This window comes from Babylonia areolata, chromosome 1, assembly GCF_041734735.1.
Source record: "Babylonia areolata isolate BAREFJ2019XMU chromosome 1, ASM4173473v1, whole genome shotgun sequence".
Lineage (NCBI taxonomy): Eukaryota > Metazoa > Mollusca > Gastropoda > Neogastropoda > Buccinidae > Babylonia > Babylonia areolata.
Window position 1 is genome coordinate 101,819,602 of NC_134876.1, and position 23,684 is coordinate 101,843,285.

Here is a 23,684-nt window from a genome sequence, read left to right on the forward strand (position 1 = left end):
AACAACAAGAGCAGTCACTTTCAAATTTGAATGCTGAATGGCTCAAATGTTAGTACTCTGTGTGTGTGTGTGTGTGTGTGTGTGTGTGTGCAAAACATATCAGTGATAAAGACTGTAAACAGGGACAGAAGAAAAAGAATGAACAGCCCAGATAGAAACAAAATCCACTGCCAAGGAAAAACAACTGCACAACCAAATGGTCTACTCACCAACAAAATAGTTTTATTCACAACATGAGGACATGTACATGTCTTGATGCACACACAGTTTATAAACATGAGGGCATGTGCCTTGAATGACTCAGTTTATAAACATGAGGACACATGTGGCGATGCACTCACAGTTTATAAACATGAGGACACATGTGGCGATGCACTCACAGTTTATAAACATGAGGACACATGTGGTGATGCACTCACAGTTTATAAGTATGAGGGCATGTGCCTTGAATGACTCACAGTTTATAAACATGAGGACACATGTGGTGATGCACTCAAAATTTATAAACATGAGGGCATATGAATGTGAGGACAGATGTGCTGACACACTCACAGTTTATAAACATGAGGACATCTGCATTGCTGCACACATACTTTATCAATATGAAGACATGTGTCTGAATGTACTCACAGTTTATCAGATATCTCATCAGCATCATTACTAATGTGTAAGCAATGCAATATTTTGAGACTACTATTACTAATAATATAAGAATCACAAAAGTAAATCTCCTCCGTCTCACTATTCTAAAGCTGCGCTTCATTTAATCTTTCATTGATATGGATGCTTATATAGTGTGTCTGTTCCTGCATCCAGCAAAATACCAAGTTGTAGTCTACCTAAAACTGGTCCATTACAGCATGCAGAATTACCGACCTGCTCCTTCATCTGTTTCTTCATGTCATCCATTGACAAAAAAACCAACAACAAAAAACAAACAAAAAAAAACCTATGCAAAATTTGCATATGGACTTCACACGGAAGTTTGTGTGCATCAATCATTTTGTTACTGATAAAAGAAAAAGGGCTGGAATTCCACACAAACTCTGCATGATCTTCCTTGTGATACTTTTCTTTTGCACAAGGGAGCAAAACCTTTGACCACGCATGCAAATTCTACCAGTCTTTGGGCAGATCCCTTCTTGGCTGAGCCAGTGTTTGATGAAACCCTCCTCTGTCGGGTCCATTACTTGGGCAAATTGCTCTCTTGTTAGCCGTGTATGTTTGAAGAACAGATCTACGTCAAAACCTAGAGTACAGATCAGACTGTTGTGAGCACCCTGATGCTGCTTGAGCTTCAAAGTTGTTTTCACTATAAACGTGGCTTTCCCCCTCACTATTTCTTCACTGTGGCAACAGGACTGCACTCAACATGGCTTCCCCCTCGCTGCACTCAACATGGCTTCCCCCTCGCTATTTCTTCATTGTGGCAACAGGACTGCACTCAACATGGCTTCCCCCTCGCTATTTCTTCACTGTGGCAACAGGACTGCACTCAACATGGCTTCCCCCTTGCTATTTCTTCATTATGGCAACAGGACTGCACTCAACATGGCTTCCCCCTCGCTATTTCTTCATTATGGCAACAGGACTGCACTCAACATGGCTTCCCCCTCGCTGTTTCTTCATTATGGCAACAGGACTGCACTCAACATGGCTTCCCCCTCACTGTTTCTTCATTATGGCAACAGGACTGCACTCAACATGGCTTCCCCCTTGCTGTTTCTTCATTATGGCAACAGGACTGCACTCAACATGGCTTCCCCCTCGCTATTTCTTCATTATGGCAACAGGACTGCACTCAACATGGCTTCCCCCTCGCTATTTCTTCACTGTGGCAACAGGACTGCACTCAACGTGGCTTCCCCCTCGCTATTTCTTCACTGTGGCAACAGGACTGCACTCAACGTGGCTTCCCCCTCGCTATTTCTTCACTGTGGCAACAGGACTGCACTCAATGTGGCTTCCCCCTCGCTATTTCTTCACTGTGGCAACAGGACTGCACTCAATGTGGCTTCCCCCTCGCTATTTCTTCACTGTGGCAACAGGACTGCACTCAACATGGCTTCCCCCTCGCTATTTCTTCACTGTGGCAACAGGACTGCACTCAACATGGCTTCCCCCTCGCTATTTCTTCACTGTGGCAACAGGACTGCACTCAACATGGCTTCCCCCTCGCTATTTCTTCACTGTGGCAACAGGACTGCACTCAATGTGGCTTCCCCCTCACTATTTCTTCACTGTGGCAACAGGACTGCACTCAAAATTCTCTCATTTTCAATGCAAAGTGTGTGCATTGATTGTATGAAGGCCACGTACTGAATCCAACTCTGGCCAGTAAATTCTGTCTATGGATGGGCAGCTTTTTTCTTTACAAGCAAATTTCGACTTGTATTGTTTGCATGTGAATTTCACATCATTTTTGAGGGTCTATGGAATGTCACCACCAGATAACCATACATTCTATCTTCATGACCATAGAAAGAAGTTACACAAGAGAAGCAACATAAGACACACAAACATTAGTTACGCTGACAGTAAGACAGTAAGTCAGAAATACTTACTGAAGGGATAAATTGGCAAAACTTTTTTTTTTTTTTTTTTTTTTTAATTTCCACATCAATTTTTTTCATGTCCACACTTTTCAAAATTGCTTGAAATTCTGTCGCCATGCAAATGGAGGAACTGGCTGAACAAAGTCTGTGTCCTTGCAAACAAATTCCTGCTAAACCCAGTTCTTATTTAATAATACAATAAACCTTTAACAAAAGGTTTCCAAAGAAATCAGTGATCGAAAGTTAAAATAAAGGCAAACAAACAAAAGCTAGCAAGTGACATGTTTATGTATATATGTATATCTAAAATGTGCCCAACCATCAAAAAATGCACATGTATATAACTCTTCATAAAGCTATATCACTGTCATGCTGCTCTAACATACCCGAAATGTGTCCACTGGGTGACAATGGTCAATTCAAGAAATAGGCCTGTACCTTACAACTTCCCTCTTTGTCAAAATAACAGTAACGAAAAAAACCACAATCTGCTTCAATGTGTGATTGTGCTTGTACATGTATGCAAGTTCCTATTTGTTGGCAAGAAATACATGAGTGCTTACTATTATGCATGCCAGGTACATTTCCTGTACATTTCCATCTGCAAGGCCTTGCTGAATATAGAAACATTATACATAAGAAAGATTTCAAGTAGCCACGGGACAAAAAACAACAACATACCAACAACTGATTCTGCACTGCTGTTCAGGAAGTGACAGAACTGAGAACAACTTCATCATTTGATAAGCATCACGCACCGTCCATCATGATCAATGTTCATGTGGCAAAGCCCCCTCACCCTGCCCGTAATACTGTTCCAATCCAGTTTCACCCAAACCACCAATTTTTAACAGCTGCGCTGGATTTATGTACCAGCCTAAATGCTGTTCTCATTCTTTGTTGGGATTTTGCCTTCTGTTTTATTAACAAAAAAAACAACAAAAAAACCCCTACCAAAATCGGTTGTATCAAATGCAAAAAAAAAAAAAAAAAAAAAAAAGTGAGGGTGAAAACATGTGAGCACTACTGAATGGTTGTCAACCAGCGGTTACCATCACCAGTTGCTTGGAACAGCAAACATTCCTGTGGAGTCTGCTTCAGCAGCTGGAACAAGAAACAGAAAGAATGACTGACTGACTTTTATCTTACTGTAGGCAATACAGTAAGCATACACTGTTGTTTTTCTGTTGTTGTTGTTTTTTTTTCTTTTAATAATTTTTTTACTCCCCCTTCACCAAGTACTCAAAAAAAAAAACCCAAGAAAAAAGAACAATAAGAATGAAAGAAATAAAAAACAACAGAATGTCAATCCAGCATAAACATTTAAAATCAATGATAAAAAGCAAAGTGGCTGTCTTACAAAACAGAAATGCTTCATAAATGCTTCTTTTATGTATCTATGAATGTCAGTATAACAAGAATAAATGAATATTGAAATGGTTATTCAAAACAACTGAAAAAAAATATGATCAAGCCGCAACAGATTTTGGGGCTCAACTTTCAAATGGTTGGAGCAGAAAAAACTTGGATCAAAATTCATCCCATACCCATAACTATTTCTCAACCTACTCTAGCATTCACAGTCAGATTCTTTTCTTTTCTTTTGAAAATTATTTTTTCCTCCAAAACATGGAATCATGTAATGACTCTGATTCTTATGGTGCATCCCACAAACAAAAACTGTTGTGGTCGTTACGCGGTTTGGTTGACTTTTGTCTTTGTTACAGTTTATTTTATTGTCTGTGAGGAAGCACCATGGCAAAAATTGGTTATGTGCTGAAGCTCTGATTCAGTGTTCAGCAGTGATCAGGGTTTGATACCCCACTCTTTCACAGCCTTCTTGGAAAAGGCCCTTTACCCCAATTTTTCCTCACTCCACCCAGGTGTGAATGGAAACCTGGCTTCGGTTGGGGGTAAGGAGGGGATTAAAACCTTCCTACACTGAGCCCACAACGACCGCGCTTACCATTGGCTTGCCCCAGGGTGGAAGTGTAAAGTCAACTACTGGAGCGAAAGAACTATTTAAGTTGCCACAAGAAAAAGTCATCATTGGAACATGGAACGTCCGCACGCTATATCAATGCGGCAAAGTGAAAGAACTTGAGCATGAACTAAAACGTTACCAATGGGACATTGTGGGGTTATCAGAAGTACGATGGACGGGATTGGGAGAGATGATGACGGATGACGGACACAAGATGTGGTATAGTGGTGAAGATTCTCGACATGAACATGGCATAGGTTTCATCGCACGCAAAGAAGTCAATGGATGCATCATGAGCTGCACTCCAGTTACCAGCCGTGTCATCAGTATTCGAGTGTCAGCTAAACCGAATAACATCACAATCATCCAAGTATATGCACCAACAACTGACCATGAAGACCAGGATGTCGAAGAATTTTACGAAAAAATAGAAGACACCATCAAGAAGGCCCCCCAAAAAGACATCATCATTGTACAGGGGGACTTCAATGCCAAAATCGGCTCAGATGCCTACAATGACTGGGCTGGAACAGTGGGCCAGTATGGCACAGGAGACACCAACGACAGGGGACTTCGCCTTCTGGAGTTTGCGTGCAGTCAATGGCTCACCATCGCTAACACTCTTTACCCTCACAAACTGTCAAGAAGAACAACCTGGCATGCACCGAACGGGAGAACTCACAACCAGACTGACTTTGTCCTCACCCCGCGGCGTTTCAAATCAAGCATCAACAGAGCAAAGACGAGGACTTACCCCGGAGCTGACATAGGCAGTGATCATGACCTTGTGCTGCTCACAATGAAGATGAAGCTGAAGAAAAAACACCAAGCGGTGCAACCCCGTATCAAGTTTGATCTGGAGAAGCTTAAAGACCCGGAGATTGAAGAGGTCTTCCAAGCTCAGCTCGGGGGACGGTTTGCGGCACTCAGCCTTCTGGATAACAACATCAACGACCTCACCAACACCTTCAATGAGGCAGTCCGTGAAACAGCTGAAGAGGTACTGGGGCGACAGAGGAAGAAACACCAGCCATGGATCTCTAACAACATCCTTGACCTGTGTGATAAGAGAAGATCCTTGAAGAAGACGAAAAACACTAGCCCTAACGAAGCCGCACAGTATCGTGAAACCAATAAACTTGTGAGAAAAAAGATGGAAGAAGCCAAAGAACAATGGATCAACGACCAGTGTGAGAAGATCGAAAAAGGAATGGAAGGAGGAAACAGCAAATTTGCCTATGCCACACTGAAGAAACTCACCAAGACGCAGCAGAACAAATCGTCTGTCATTGAGGATACCTCAGGCGAACTACTGACAGAAATCTCCGCTGTTCTGAACAGATGGACACAATACTGTCAAGAATTATACAACTATCCCATACAACCAGATGACAGTTTGATTGACAGAGACATAACACCATCAAGGGAACCTTCACCCCTGCCAGTGTTGAGGGAAGAAGTGGAAGAAGTTGTACGCAGTCTACCAGCAGGAAAGTCACCTGGAGCAGACAACATTCCGGCAGAGCTGCTCAAACACGGAGGGAATGAGCTGGTCACAATTGTAACAGCAATCTGTCAAAAGATCTGGGAGACAAAACAGTGGCCCTCAGAATGGACTCGGTCGCTCATCATCCCCATACCAAAAAAGGGGAATCTCCGCCAATGCCAGAATTACAGGACAATCAGTCTTATTAGCCACACGAGCAAAATCATGCTTCGAGTCATTCTAAACCGACTCAAGAAAGAGGCTGAAGAACACCTGGCAGAGGAACAAGCCGGATTCAGAGCAGGCAGAAGCACAGTAGAACAGATCTTCACCTGCCGATTACTGATGGAAAAACACCCGCAACATCAAAGAGACCTGTTCCACAACTTCATAGACTTCAAGAAAGCCTTTGACAGGGTGTGGCATGATGGACTATGGCAGGTACTCAGACAGTTTGGCATCGAGGAGGGTCTCACCCAAGTCATTCAGGCGCTGTACAAGACATCCAGCAGCGCAGTCCTCCTCAACAACCAAATCGGAATATACTTTAAGACCACAGTCGGTGTCCGTCAGGGTTGCCTGCTCTCCCCGGTACTTTTCAACCTTTTCCTAGAAAACATCATGCGCGAAACCCTCCATGACTTCCACTCTACCATCTCCATAGGAGGAAGAATCATCAACAACTTGAGATTCGCAGATGACATAGATCTACTAGGAGGCAGCAACAAAGAACTACAAGACCTCACCAAGAGACTAGAAGGAAGAGCAAGTGCATACGGAATGGAAGTGAGCACCGAGAAAAGCAAAGTGTTGGTAAACAGCTCAACCAACACCCAAGCTCGAATCTTCATGAACGGACAACAACTTGAAGAAGTGGATGCTTTCAAATATCTCGGCACCACCCTCACAAACGACGGTCGCTCAACAACTGAAATAAAGATTAGGATAGCGATCGCAACATCAGCAATGGCTAAGCTCAGCAAGATTTGGAAGAGCAGAGAGATCAGCTTTCCAACAAAGATCAAACTGTACCGATCCCTGGTGCTATCCATACTGCTGTATGGATGTGAAAGTTGGACTTTAACAGCAGAGACTACTAGGAAAGTCCAGACGTTTGAGACAAAATGCTTCAGACGACTGCTTGGAATCTCATGGAAGGACAGAAAGACCAATGACTTTGTCAAGAGCCAAATAACTATGCTAGTGGGTCCACTGGAACCACTCTTAGCAGTGGTCAAAAGGAGGAAGCTGTCATGGTTCGGGCATGTGACACGCCACAATTCACTGCAAAAGACAGTTCTACAGGGAACGCTAGAGGGTGGTAGGCGAAGAGGGAGGCAAGCCAAATGCTGGATGGACAACATCAAGGAATGGACCAATATGGATAGCGCTACGCTGATACGACAGGCAGAAGATAGAACAGGATGGCGTCGTCTGACTACGGAATCGTCCCTCATGTCTCCTCTACGCCCATCCCGGGCAGGAGAATGAATGGAATGGAATGGACACTGAGCCCTGGACACAGTGGATGTGAACTCACTGCCTGGACGGCCTTACAAAACTACACAACCTTTATCCTATCTACCCTGGGGAGTTGACACCTTCAGCAGCCTTCCATGCAATATTGATGCAGGGAAAAAAAACCACACAAAATATAGTTTTCCCTCAAAGTTATGTGTGGATACAGTCAGAAATATTGCAGAAGTTATTTCCTTTTCCTTGTGGTCTTTGCATATGTAGGCACATGAAAACTGCTCTAATGAGATGAATCTTGACACCAGAGCAATGCTTGAGTTAAGTGCTCAATGAGTTAACCTTTTAACGCATTTCTGCCTGCGGACATCAAACCTACGTCCGTGCAGATCTGCGTTTGTTGCCCATGGACGTAGTTTTGTCGTTCGTCTGGTCTACTTCAGTTTAGGTCATGATTAAAGGGAAGAAACTCTTATTCAAACCAAACTGGAAAAGGTTGAACGAAGGGAAATTCAAATTTCTTGTGTGTGATTTTGGAGCCAAAAAAGATGAGTTTTCAACGAAAATTGACTTCAGACGAGGCTGTCAACGAAATCAGGATGGACTCTTACAGCGAGGAGGAGAACGATGGATCAGAAAACGAAGTAGAGGAGGAAAATAGCGATAATTTGGTTGATGTGAGTGCAGAGGAAGGTGAAGAAGTGAATGATTCAGACAGTGCATGTTTTCTTTACATCTCTTGTGATGTAGTGTGCAAAAAAGCAGGCTTTATGTCTGTTTTTTTCTGTTTTATTTTAGCAATAATTTGTAAGGACTAATTACAAATTTCCTGCCTTTAAAGGCTTCAATACTAAACTTCAGATATTTTTGAATAACAATGCCATCTTTGATCAAAATCCACTGTATTTAGATTTTATTAGCATTTTTCTTACCATACCCTCCCGCATCATCACATAGGTAAAAATTACTTGGGCGAGGCCAGGCAACTCAACGTTAAATGCTTGGGCAGAATAGTGTTAAGCCTATTACAAAAAAAAGCCTTTCTTCAATTTTTGAAAAAAAAAACCCACATCCACCTCCAGGGCCAGTCTCACCTTCACTGCTGGACGTTTTGTTGTCAAGCTGCAGCTGTGGCACCACTTCCGGAATCTTACTCTCTTCTTCCTTGCCAGCTGCTTTTGTGCCTCTGCCGCCATCATCAAATGACAGAAGCATATATTAAATATCATACAAAACTGTTCTGTGCGTGCGTGCATTCGTGCGTGTGTGTGTGCATGCATGTGTGCGTGCGTATGTGTGTGTGGCACTGTAGCTGTGGGAGAATGCACATATACATGAAGCAAGTATGTATTTGAATGCATCTGTTAATGCGTGTGCTTTGTGTACAGGAGCATGCCTTTGCAGATAAGACTTCCACAGCCTCAAAGATCTGAATTATGAATGCACTATCAGCCTTTATCTTATTCTGCTAATATCTTTTTTTTTTGCATTTATCACAAACAATAATAAAATTACAAAGTCTAACATCAAAAAGAAGAACAAACATTTAAAAACAAAACAATAAAAAAACAAATACACATTAAAAAAAAAAAGAAAGAAAAAAGGCGGCAAAAGAAAAAAAGTTCTGTGATCATTTGATTGAAATAAATAAAAACTTTACTGAAGACAAGTCATCGGGGAGCCACACAGAAAACAAAAGTTCACCGGATACCCTCCAGGTCAGGTGGCTGCAGTTCATTTCTTAAGCATGGGTCTCAGCAAATATATACATCTATCTATCTATCTATCTATCTATCTATCTATCTATCTATCTATCTATCTATCTATCTATCTATCTATCTATATATACATACATACATACATACATACATACATACATATATATATATATATATATATATATCTACACACAAAGACACACACACACAGATGTATAACAAATCAGCCAGCCCTTCACCCTCCTCCACACCACCAACACACACCCGGTGTCCCCGGCAGAACGGAGCTTCTTGCCGACAGGCTGCAGCACTTCCTCTGTGTCCCCATCCACGTCGTCATCGGGAGGGGCGTGTCTCTTCAGCGGGCGGGGGGTTCTGTGCTCTGGCGGGCTGGTGATGGAAGGGGGTGCGGGGGGGCTGCACACTACGGGCACCGTGGATGACTCCCCCTGGCTGCTGCGATACACCTTGTACGGGACCAGTTGGTACAGCGTCCTCGTCTCTCCCAGAGCCTTCAGCACTGTGATACATACAGTTTGCAGGCAGTGTCGTTATGGAATAGTGTGGACTGGGATGGAACGGAACAGAATATGTACTATTATCATTATTATCGCTATCATTATCATCATTATTATTACTATATCTACTATCATCACAGAATATGTACTATTATCATTATTATCCCTATCATCATCATTATTATTACTATATCTACTATCATCACAGAATATGTACTATTATCATTATTATCGCTATCATCATCATCATTATTATTACTATATCTACTATCATCACAGAATATGTACTATTATCATTATTATCGCTATCATCATCATTATTATTACTATATCTACTATCATCACAGAATATGTACTATTATCATTATTATCGCTATCATCATCATTATTATTACCATATCTACTATCATCACAGAATATGTACTATTATCATTATTATCGCTATCATCATCATCATCATCATCATCATTATTATTATTATATCTACTATAATCACAGAATATGTACTATTATCATTATTATCGCTATCATCATCATCATCATTAATATTACTATATCTACTATCATCACATAATATGTACTATTATCATTATTATCGCTATAATCATCATTATTATTACTATATCTACTATCATCACAGAATATGTACTATTATCATTATTATCGCTATCATCATCATCATCATCATCACTATATCTACTATCATCACAATATATGTACTATTATCATTATTATCGCTATCATCATCATCATCATCACTATATCTACTATCATCGTTATCACTACTATTATTAGCAGTAGTATTATTACTATCATTACATTACTGTTATTTTTATCAATACTATTTGTATTTGTATTTCTTTTATCACAACAGATTTCTCTGTGTGAAATTCGGGCTGCTCTCCCCAGGGAGAGCACGTCGCTACACTACAGCCCCCCCCCCCCTTTTTTTTTTCCTGCGTGCAGTTTTATTTGTTTTTCCTATCAAAGTGTATTTTTCTTACAAAATTTTGCCAGGAACAACCTTTTTGGTGCTGTAGGTTCTTTTACATGCGCTAAGTGCATGCTGCACATGGGACCTCGGTTTGTCGTCTCATCCGAATGACTAGCGTCCAGATCACCACACAAGGTCTAGTGGAGGGGGAGAAAATATTGGTGGCTGAGCCATGATTTGAACCAGCGTGCTCAGATTCTGACGCTTCCTAGGCGGACGCGTTACCTCTAGGCCATCACTCCACTATTATTATTATCACCAGGCATTATCATTATGGAACAGAATAGATTTTAATGGAATGGAACATAATATGTAGAATTATCATTATTATTGTTATCATCATTATCTTTCTTTTGTCATTACCATTATTATCATTTGTTTCAATGTGAGTGTGTATGCTTGCACAATATGTGTGACTGTGCATGCACTTGTGTATATGCGTGTATCAAGGTATGTATCTGCATGCAACATGTTATTTCTCTATGAACCTGGATTTGATTCAAATTAAGGAACACAATTCATTCTCACAGGGGAATGAATCATCTTAAAAACTTGACTTGAGTCACTGCATTTGCACTGTGGTGTGACTGAGATACAAAATGGTAAAGCCAACTTCCATGGAAGAATGCAGAAAAAAAAACACCCAATGTCATCCACAACATAACGTCAACATTTTAAAAAGTATCAGCTCAAAAGATAACTCACCAGCTTCTGCGTTGTCTTTCTTGTAGAGAGCCACAAACACTGATGTATCGTTTATCCAGGAAATGTGGATGTTCCCTTGTGAAAAAGAATTGAAAACATTTCCTAATGCTGAGGAACAGGTTAAGATCAAATTCATTGCTGAAATGCATGACAGAAAATAAAGGGGGTTGAAGAGGGGGGAAGAGAACTATCAAAGAAGGTAAATGCAGGAGTTCTTTGTCTAGCTTGCATACCACAAGTGAGTGTGACGCCATTTGTACAGCCAGTCAGGTCATTTTGAGCAGAACATTTCAGTTCCACTCAGTGAGTGTGACGCCATTTGTACAGCCAGTCAGGTCATTTTGAGCAGAACATTTCAGTTCCACTCAGTGAGTACAACGCCATTTGTACAGCCAGTCAGGTCATTCTGAGCAGAACATTTCAGTTCCACTCAGTGAGTGCGACGCCATTTGTACAGCCAGTCAGGTCATTTTGAGCAGAACATTTCAACGCCATTTGTACAGCCAGTCAGGTCATTTTGAGCAGAACATTTCAACGCCATTTGTACAGCCAGTCAGGTCATTTAGAGCAGAACATTTCAGTTCCACTCAGTGAGTACAATGCCAGTCAGGTCAGTTCACTTCAGGAGAAGATAACTATCAACAACAGTTTCGGTTCACCCTAACAGATCTCCTTTAGATTTCACTTAACATAAATCTGTGCCATCTGACCAGCTCAAGGCACAACCCCCCAACACAAAAACAAAAACAAGAATGAAAAGTGGGACGATAATGATAATAATGATAATAACATTAAGGTATTTACACAGCAGTGAATCTTGTGCAGACAAATCAACACCCTAACACACCAGCCATTCACACGCATGTGTAGCTCTGATTCACAGAGATGGAAGATGATATTATTGCACAAGGGAGAGAGAGACAGACAGGCAGAGACAGAGACAAACAGAGAGAGAGAGAGAGAGAGAGAGGCAGAGAGAGAGACAGAGAGACAAGTATCAGTAGGTCAAGGAGGCGTCACTGCGTTCAGACAAATCCATATACGCTACACATCTACCAAGCAGATGCCTGACCAGCAGCGTAACCCAATGAGCTTAGTCAGGTCTTGAGAAAAAAAAAAAAAAAGAAAAAGTAAATGAATATTTAGATTAAGAAATGATTAAAATAAATATATAAATAAATAAATGAACAAAAAAAACAAAAAAACAAAAAAGAAACAGAATTTTAAAAATCCCAGGGAGACTGTAAGCACCCAACATGAAACAACATATATACAACAGTGCATAATAACATACCTCTGCACATGAAAAAACAACACATATGATAGGGAGAGAGGAAGACAGAACACATAGAGACTCTCATATTATGAAATAGAGTAGCAAAAAAGAAGAAGAAAAAACAGGAAAAACCATGAACTCAGACAAGAAAACAAAACAAAACATACAATAATAATAATATTTATATAGTGCTGAATCTTGTGCAGAGACAAATCAAAGCACTTTTGCACAGTCATTCACACACATGCATTTCTCTAAAACTGGAGAAACTGAGACAAAGAAGAGGCAGGGAAGGGAGGCTATTTTGTGAAGGGGTGGGTTTTAAGGCCAGACATGAAAGAGCTGAGTGTGGAGACTTGACGAAGCGAAAGAGGAAGTTCATTCCAGTTGCAAGGTCCAGAGACAGAGAAAGAACGGCGGCCAACAGTCGAGTGTTTGAATCTGGGCATATGTAAACAGAGTGGATCCGAAGCCGATCTTAGTGAGCAAGATGGAGTGTAGAGGTGAAGGCAGCCACAGAGACAGGAAGGGGCAGATTTGTGAACACATTAATAACATAGAGTGCTGATCTATAAAAATAAAACAAAAAATAAAGGAAAAAGACAGTCTTGCCAGTCACCATAAAGGCGAGGACAAGATGCTGTGAGAAAAGAGTGCTCTTACCAAAAGCCCCGAAGAGATTGTTGATGTCGGAAGACTTCCACTCCTTGGGGAAGGACAGGTGGAAGACATGGTCCCTGCTGGGCTGCACTGTATGTCAGTAAGACATGGTTGTTAATGTACTGTATTGTATTGTAATGCACAGTATTGTATTGTATTGTGTTGTTTTGTATTGTGTAACATTGTACTTAGTGTATTGCCCTGCACTGTATGGCAGTAAGACATGGTTGTTAATGTACTGTATTGTATTGTAATGCACAGTATTGTATTGTATTGTGTTGTTTTGTATTGTGTAACATTGTACTTATTGTATTGCCCTGCACTGTATGGCAGTAAGACATGGTTGTTAATGTACTGTATTGTATTGTAATGCACAGTATTGTATTGTACTGTGTTGTTCTGTATTGTGTAACATTGTACTTATTGTATTGCCTTGCACTGTATGGCAGTAAGACATGGTTGTTAATGTACTGTATTGTATTGTAAAGCACAGTATTGTATTGTACTGTGTTGTTCTGTATTGTGTAACATTGTACTTATTGTATTGCCTTGCACTGTATGGCAGTAAGACATGGTTGTTAATGTACTGTATTGTATTGTAAAGCACAGTATTGTATTGTACTGTGTTGTTCTGTATTGTGTAACATTGTACTTATTGTATTGCCCTGCACTGTATGGCAGTAAGACATGCTTGTTAATGTACTGTATTGTATTGTAATGCACAGTATTGTATTGTATTGTGTTGCTTTGTATTGTGTAACATTGTACTTAGTGTATTGCCCTGCACTGTATGGCAGTAAGACATGGTTGTTAATGTATTGTATTGTATTGTATTGTAATGCACAGTATTGTATTGTATTGTGTTGCTTTGTATTGTGTAACATTGTACTTAGTGTATTGCCCTGCACTGTATGGCAGTAAGACATGGTTGTTAATGTATTGTATTGTATTGTAATGCACAGTATTGTATTGTATTGTGTTGTTTTGTATTGTGTAACATTGTACTTAGTGTATTGCCCTGCACTGTATTGTACTTTTCCAATTATACTGCACTATAGTGTATTGCATTAAATTGTATTGTACTGTACTGTAATGTATTGTAATGTACAGCAGTGAACTGTAGTGTATTGCATTGCGCTGTACTGTACTGTACTGTATTGCATTGAAATGTATTGTACTGAAATGTATTGTACTGTAATGTATTGTATTGTAATGTACAGCAGTGATCTGTAGTGTATTGCACTGCATTGCACTGTACTGCACTGTACTGTATTGCATTGAAATGTATTGTACTGTAATGCATTGTATTGTAATGTACAGCAGTGATCTGTAGTGTATTGCATTGCGCTGTACTGTACTGTACTGTATTGCATTGAAATGTATTGTACTGTAATGTATTGTAATGTAATGTACAGCAGTGAACTGTAGTGTATTGCACTGCACTGTGCTGCACTGTACTGTATTGCATTGAAATGTATTGTACTGTAATGTATTGTAATGTACAGCAGTGAACTGTAGTGTATTGCATTGCGCTGTACTGTACTGTACTGTACTGTACTGTACTGTACTATAATGTTCTGTACTGGACTGTACTCACTACTCATTTGTCACAACACATCTCTCGGAGTGGAAATTTGGGCCAGGGAGAGTGCATGGCTACAGTGAGGGGGCAACTTTTTAAAATTTCTACCTGCAAGTGTATGTGTTGTACTGTACTGATTCGTACTGTACTGTGCTGTACTGTACTGTGTTATTCTGTACTGTATTGTACTGTACTGATTTGTACTGTACTGTACTGTGTTGTACTATACTGTGCTGTACAGTACTGTGCTGTACTAAACTATACTGCACTGTGCTGTGCTGTACTGTGCTGTACTGATTTGTACTGTGCTGTACTGTACTGTGTTATTCTGTACTGTATTGTACTGATTTGTACTGTACTGTACTGTGTTGTACTATACTGTGCTGTACTAAACTATACTGCACTGTGCTGTGTTGTACTGATTTGTACTGTGCTGTACTGTACTGTGCTGTGCTGTACTATACTGTACTGTGCTGTGTTGTACTGATTTGTACTGTGCTGTACTGTACTGTGCTGTGCTGTACTATACTGTGCTGTGTTGTACTGTGTTTTGCTGTACTATACTGTACTGTGCTGTGCTGTACTATACTGTACTGTGCTGTGTTGTACTGATTTGTACTGTGCTGTACTGTACTGTACTGTGTTTTGCTGTACTATACTGTGCTGTGCTGTGCTGTACTGTGCTGTGTTGTACTGATTTGTACTGTGCTGTACTGTACTGTGCTGTGCTGTACTATACTGTACTGTGCTGTGTTGTACTGATTTGTACTGTGCTGTACTGTACTGTGTTTTGCTGTACTATACTGTACTGTGCTGTGCTGTACTGTACTATACTGTGCTGTGCTGTACTGTACTGTGTTTACTACTCATTCGCCACAACACATTTCTCTCAGTAAAAAATTGGGCTGGTCACCCCAAGGAGAGCGCATCGCTACAATGAGGGGGCAGATTTTTATTTCTGCCTTTAAGCGCATTTGTTTTTCTATCAGAAAAGGATTTTTGTACAGAATTTTGTCAGGCACATCCCTTTTATTGCCATGGGTTCTTTTATGTGCGTTAAGAGCATGCTGCACAGGGGACTTCGTCTCATCTGAATGACTAGCCTCCAGACCACCACTCAAGGTCTGATGGAAGGGGATGTAAAAATCCCAGTAAAAACTTTTTTCATGGTGCAGTGTTAGGAAAGTGTTGTTCCATGTTGTGGTTGCTTCCTTGTAGACAACCACACAGCACAGTGAAACCTGTAGACCTCACACTGAAGTTACAGGTCTTTCGTAAAACATCCCACCAACAACTGCAAAAAATAGATGTGTTATCCATCATATCAATTATCCATAAGCATCGGGGCATCACACCAAGTATGTTAATCCATGTCAGTGTTTTGAGGTGCTTGTTCTTTCTGGTTTTCTTTCTGCTTCTTTGTTTTTTCACTGCTTTTTTATCATTTTTCGTGTGTGTTTTTTTTTTTTTTAATTTAGAAATATCCCTGCAAACTGATACCATACTAATTACTATACATGTATTTTTCCATTGCCAAATGTGTCAAGTTGTCTTTTTGCTGTGCTGATGTGGTATGAAGTGTGAAAATATTATGGTGAAGACGTTGAAGAGAAAATATAACCTTCTATGCAAGGTGACAAAAACAAAACAAGAGGCAAAGCCTTCATGGTCACGTGTGATTCCTACTGAACAACAACAAAATCCAAAATACGGAGTGGCAGGGTGTATGTGGTTACGAGCGCTTACATTCCTGCCAAATGATAAGGATTTTCTGCTTTGGGTTTACTATATATACGTGATAATCACTTCAAATGAATAATCAAAAAGGTATACGCTGCTGAAAGTCCGGTCCCTGATAATGTGTGTGTGTGTGTGTGCCCTTGTTACCGCGGAGTGCCCATGGAAACAACAACAACAACAACAACAAAAACACCAAAAAAACGCAATCTGTTACCACAGAGCGCCCACTGAACACAATATCCTTGCTATGGTTGCAGCCATTGTTGTTTACATAAATGAGATTCATGCGAGAACTACTGTTTTCACCACTTCCCGATGAACAATCCATACTTTTCGGGGTCCAGTTTCGTTATCTTTTATTGCCAAAGTTTTGAATTTTCAAAAGCTGAAATGTGAGTATGTTGACTGCTGAGATCTTTGGCATAATCTAACGATTCTGGAGATGGATTTGAACCAGCATATATATATATATATATATATAATTTTTTTTTTTAATGAGAAATGAAGAGAAGTACACTTACAGTCCAGCCCGGCCAGATTCAAGTAAGGGATGTCAGCTATCCTCATCATGAACAGCCTGTAACACACACAGCAAATCAGTGTGCAAATACATAGCAGCACAAAAAGCTGCATCAGATCATGAAAAGGTGTAACAGACAAGAAGGACAAAAAATCTATCTATCTATCTATCTATGTACTTAGTACATCTCTCTCTCTCTCTCTCTCTCTCTCTCTCTCTCTCTCTCTCTCTCTATATATATATATATATATATACTTAGTACATCTCTCTCTCTCTCTCTCTCTCTCTCTCTATATATATATATATATATACACACATCTATAGACATATATCTATATCTATCTATATTTGGAGAGAGAGAGAGAGAGAGAGAGAGAGAGAGAGAGATACATGTAGATATACATAGATGTACATGTGTATCACTGTTAAAGACACCAAAACTCATCTGCACAGACTGATTCCCACATCTCACATCATTCAGGTCAGTTCTGATCATCAGCAAAACAGTGAATCAAATATCCCTGTTCTAAAATAATTATGTTTCCATCAATAAAGCAGTCAATTGTCACTCAAATAATTATGTTTCCATCAATAAAGCAGTCAACTGTCACTCAAATAATTATGTTTCCATCAATAAAGCAGTCAACTGTCACTCAAATAATTATGTTTCCATCAATAAAGCAGTCAACTGTCACTCAAATAATTATGTTTCCATCAATAAAGCAGTCAATTGTCACTCAAATAATTAGGTTTCCATCAATAAAGCAGTCAACTGTCACTCAAATAATTATGTTTCCATCAATAAAGCAGTCAATTGTCACTCAAATAATTAGGTTTCCATCAATAAAGCAGTCAACTGTCACTCAAATAATTAGGTTTCCATCAATAAAGCAGTCAACTGTCACTCAAATAATTATGTTTCCATCAATAAAGCAGTCAACTGTCACTCAAATAATTAGGTTTCCATCAATAAAGCAGTCAACTGTCACTCAAATAATTAGGTTTCCATCAATAAAGCAGTCAACTGTCACTCAAATAATTATGTTTCCATCAATAAAGCAGTCAACTGTCACTCAAATAATTAGGTTTCCATCAATAAAGCAGTCAACTGTCACTCAAATAATTAGGTTTCCATCAATAAAGCAGTCAACTGTCACTCAAATAATTAGGTTTCCATCAATAAAGCAGTCAACTGTCACTCAAATAATTAGGTTTCCATCAATAAAGCAGTCAATTGTCACTCAAATAATTAGGTTTCCATCAATAAAGCAGTTAACTGTCACTCAAATAATTATGTTTCCATCAATAAAGCAGTCAACTGTCACTCAAATAATTATGTTTCCATCAATAAAGCAGTCAACTGTCACTCAAATAATTATGTTTCCATCAATAAAGCAGTCAACTGTCACTCAAATAAAAATGTCTGACAATCATCAATATCAGCTAAAGGTACTCTGCACGACACTAAAAACAAAAAAACAAAAAAGAAAAGAAAAGGAAAGGCCTACATCTGATGATGATCATTTAAAAATGATTCTTCTAGCCAAAAAAAAGAAAACAGACTGATCACAAGATGCCGCTGCTAATGAGCCAAGTACAAGAAATGCCCCAGAGAAAGTTCAATACGTCAAGATCAAAGGTACAAGGTTAAATGAGGCAAGTACAAGAAATGCCCCAGAGAAAGTTCAATACGTCAAGATCAAAGGTACAAGGTTAAATGAGGCAAGTACAAGAAATGCCCCAGAGAAAGTTCAATACGTCAAGATCAAAGGTACAAGGTTAAATGAGCCAAGTACAAGAAATGCCCCAGAGAAAGTTCAATACGTCAAGATCAAAGGTACAAGGTCCCATAGCCTTTAACGGCCATCAGGACAGTCAATTTGTATCGTCTTAGTCTAGGACTTGGCACAGGAAGGCAGGGGCCCAATCCTCTCTTTCCAGCGATTGAACCTTCCCTAAACCAGGTCAGGTACCAGTCCATTCACATCTGAACCTTCCCTAAACCAGGTCAGGTACCAGTCCATTCACATCAGGGTGGAGTGAGGACCATCTCCTTCCACCGACTGAACCTTCCCTAAACCAGGTCAGGTACCAGTCCATTCACATGTGAACATTCCTTAAACCAGGTCAGGTACCAGTCCATTCACATGTGAACATTCCTTAAACCAGGTCAGGTACCAGTCCATTCACATCTGAACCTTCCCTAAACCAGGTCAGGTACCAGTCCATTCACATGTGAACCTTGCCTAAACCAGGTCAGGTACCAGTCCATTCACATCAGGGTGGAGTGAGGACCATCATAGTACAGTGACTTTCCCCAGGGACACCAAACCAGGCCAAAAGGAGGCCTCAGTCCTGACTGCTGCTGATGATCACTGGATCAGAAGTACAACACCTAAGCCTCCCCAATGCAAATATGTCAAATATCTATATAAAAAATAAAAATAAATAAAAAAACAAAAAAAACCTTACCAGCACAAACTATAAAACTGGACTGGCCAAACAGAACTGACCCAACATGTGGAGTGATGGGCTTGAGGTAACACGTCCGCCTAGGAAGCGGGAGAATCTGAGCATATTGCTTCGAATCCCGGCACAGTCACCAGTATTTTCTCCCCCTCTGCTGGACCTTGAGTGGTGGTCTGGACCCTAGTCATTCGGATGAGATGATAATCTGAGGTCCAGTGTGCAGCATGCACTTAGCGCACCTAAAAGAACCTACAGAAAAAAGGGTTGTTCCTAGCAAAATTCTGTAGAAAAATCCATTTCGATAGTAAAGCAAAAAAAAAAAAAAAAAAAAAAAACAACAACAACAACAAAAAACAAAAAAACTACAAGCAGGAAAAATTACAAAAAAATGGGTGGTGCTCTCTGTGTAGCGATGCACTCTCCCTGGGGACAGCAGCTCGAATTTCACAAAGAGAAATCTGTTGTGACAAAAAAAAGTAATACAATACACTACAATCCAATCCAAATGGGGCAGTGCAGAAGCAGTGAAGAAAAGGGTGAGTGCGGAGGTACCCAAGCCAGACTCACTTGTTCAGGAAAGGTTCCAGCAGAGAGGAGGACGCCTCCACCACTGGCTTGGGGTTTCCCTCGTTTCTCCCTGTGATGGGGCATCACATAGCATGTAGGATTAACACTCTGTGTGTGTGTGTGTGTGTGTGTGTGTATGTCAGTCTGTGTGTCTATGTGTGTGTGTGTGTGTGTGTGTGTGTGTGTGTGTGTCTGTGTGTGCATGTCAGTCTGTGTGTCTATGTGTGTGTGTGTGTTGTGTGTGTGTGTGTCTGCGTGTCAGTCTGTGTCTTTATCTGTGTGCGTGTGTGTGTGTGTGTGTGTATGTGTTCGTACATATATGTGTTGTGTGTGTGTGTGGGTGTGGGTGTGTGTGTGCGTGTGTGTGTGTATGTGTTTGTGCATATATGTGTTGTGTGTGTGTGTGGGTGTGTGCGTGGGTGTGCATGTGGCTGGGTGTGTGTGTGGGTGGGTGTGTGGGTATGCATGCCTGCATATGTGTACATTCAAGTGCATTACATACTGAACGTGAACATGCAAATTAGCATGCATGCATTGTTTGTGCATGCTGTTTTGGATGAGCATTGTTGAGTAATGTATGCATACATGCAACACTTTATCCATAAAAACAAAAAGAGACACACAACACATCAAGAGGGCTAAGACAGTCCAGATCAAACAGGAAACCCAGACACACAACACATCAAGAGGGCTAAGACAGTCCAGATCAAACAGGAAACCCAGACACACATCACATCAAGAGGGCTAAGACAGTCCAGATCAAACAGGAAACCCAGACACACAACACATCAAGAGGGCTAAGACAGTCCAGATCAAACAGGAAACCCAGACACACAACACATCAAGAGGGCTAAGACAGAACAGCAGCCAGATCAAACAGGAAACCCAGACACACAACACATCAAGAGGGGTAAGTCAGTCCAGATCAAACAGGAAACCCAGACACACATCAAGAGGGGTAAGTCAGTCCAGATCAAACAGGAAACCCAGACACACAACACATCAAGAGGGCTAAGACAGTCCAGATCAAACAGGAAACCCAGACACACACCAAGAGGGGTGAGACAGTCCAGATCAAACAGGAAACCCAGACACACATCAAGAGGGGTGAGTCAGTCCAGATCAAACAGGAAACCCAGACACACAACACATCAAGAGGGGTAAGACAGTCCAGATCAAACAGGAAACCCAGACACACATCAAGAGGGGTGAGACAGTCCAGATCAAACAGGAAACCCAGACACACATCAAGAGGGCTAAGACAGTCCAGATCAAACAGGAAACCCAGACACACATCAAGAGGGGTGAGACAGTCCAGATCAAACAGGAAACCCAGACACACATCAAGATGGGTGAGACAGTCCAGATCAAACAGGAAACCCAGACACACATCAAGAGGGGTGAGTCAGTCCAGATCAAACAGGAAACCCAGACACACATCAAGAGGGCTAAGACAGTCCAGATCAAACAGGAAACCCAGACACACATCAAGAGGGGTGAGACATCCCAGATCAAACAGGAAACCCAGACACACATCAAGAGGGGTAAGACAGTCCAGATCAAACAGGAAACCCAGACACACATCAAGAGGGGTGAGACAGTCCAGATCAAACAGGAAACCCAGACACACAACACATCAAGAGGGCTAAGACAGTCCAGATCAAACAGGAAACCCAGACACACAACACATCAAGAGGGGTGAGACAGTCCAGATCAAACAGGAAACCCAGACACACATCACATCAAGAGGGGTCAGACAGTCCAGATCAAACAGGAAACCCAGACACACATCAAGAGGGGTAAGACAGTCCAGATCAAACAGGAAACCCAGACACACATCACATCAAGAGGGGTAAGACAGTCCAGATCAAACAGGAAACCCAGACACACATCAAGAGGGGTGAGACAGTCCAGATCAAACAGGAAACCCAGACACACAACACATCAAGAGGGGTAAGTCAGTCCAGATCAAACAGGAAACCCAGACACACATCAAGAGGGGTGAGTCAGTCCAGATCAAACAGGAAACCCAGACACACATCAAGAGGGGTGAGACAGTCCAGATCAAACAGGAAACCCAGACACACATCAAGAGGGGTGAGACAGTCCAGATCAAACAGGAAACCCAGACACACATCAAGAGGGGTGAGACAGTCCAGATCAAACAGGAAACCCAGACACACATCAAGAGGGGTAAGACAGTCCAGATCAAACAGGAAACCCAGACACACAACACATCAAGAGGGGTGAGTCAGTCCAGATCAAACAGGAAACCCAGACACACAACACATCAAGAGGGGTGAGTCAGTCCAGATCAAACAGGAAACCCAGACACACATCACATCAAGAGGGCTAAGACAGTCCAGATCAAACAGGAAACCCAGACACACAACACATCAAGAGGGGTAAGACAGTCCAGATCAAACAGGAAACCCAGACACACAACACATCAAGAGGGCTAAGACAGTCCAGATCAAACAGGAAACCCAGACACACAACACATCAAGAGGGGTAAGTCAGTCCAGATCAAACAGGAAACCCAGACACACAACACATCAAGAGGGCTAAGACAGTCCAGATCAAACAGGAAACCCAGACACACATCAAGAGGGGTAAGACAGTCCAGATCAAACAGGAAACCCAGACACACATCAAGAGGGGTAAGTCAGTCCAGATCAAACAGGAAACCCAGACACACAACACATCAAGAGGGCTAAGACAGTCCAGATCAAACAGGAAACCCAGACACACAACACATCAAGAGGGGTAAGTCAGTCCAGATCAAACAGGAAACCCAGACACACAACACATCAAGAGGGGTAAGTCAGTCCAGATCAAACAGGAAACCCAGACACACATCAAGAGGGGTAAGTCAGTCCAGATCAAACAGGAAACCCAGACACACATCAAGAGGGGTGAGTCAGTCCAGATCAAACAGGAAACCCAGACACACATCACATCAAGAGGGCTAAGACAGTCCAGATCAAACAGGAAACCCAGACACACATCAAGAGGGGTGAGACAGTCCAGATCAAACAGGAAACCCAGACACACATCAAGAGGGGTAAGTCAGTCCAGATCAAACAGGAAACCCAGACACACATCAAGATGGGTGAGACAGTCCAGATCAAACAGGAAACCCAGACACACATCAAGAGGGGTAAGTCAGTCCAGATCAAACAGGAAACCCAGACACACATCACATCAAGAGGGCTAAGACAGTCCAGATCAAACAGGAAACCCAGACACACATCAAGAGGGGTGAGACAGTCCAGATCAAACAGGAAACCCAGACACACATCAAGAGGGGTGAGTCAGTCCAGATCAAACAGGAAACCCAGACACACATCAAGAGGGGTGAGTCAGTCCAGATCAAACAGGAAACCCAGACACACAACACATCAAGAGGGCTAAAACAGTCCAGATCAAACAGGAAA

The 23,684-nt window shown here is 41.3% G+C and overlaps 1 protein-coding gene across 1 annotated transcript in view; it reads right to left on the minus strand.

Moving 5' to 3' along the window:
- Positions 1-202: 202 nt before the first annotated feature.
- LOC143290325 (poly(A)-specific ribonuclease PARN-like) overlaps positions 203-23,684 on the minus strand; it is a 52,684-nt gene continuing 29,202 nt past the window's right edge. Inside the window, exons 16-22 of the mRNA XM_076599681.1 lie at positions 20,248-20,317; positions 17,213-17,268; positions 13,373-13,459; positions 11,434-11,508; positions 9,481-9,736; positions 8,593-8,684; positions 203-3,659 (exon numbers count right to left, since the gene is read on the minus strand). Coding sequence (XP_076455796.1) covers positions 3,610-3,659; positions 8,593-8,684; positions 9,481-9,736; positions 11,434-11,508; positions 13,373-13,459; positions 17,213-17,268; positions 20,248-20,317 — 686 coding nt within the window. The 3' untranslated portion in view covers positions 203-3,609. The remainder of the gene's footprint in view (positions 3,660-8,592; positions 8,685-9,480; positions 9,737-11,433; positions 11,509-13,372; positions 13,460-17,212; positions 17,269-20,247; positions 20,318-23,684) is intronic.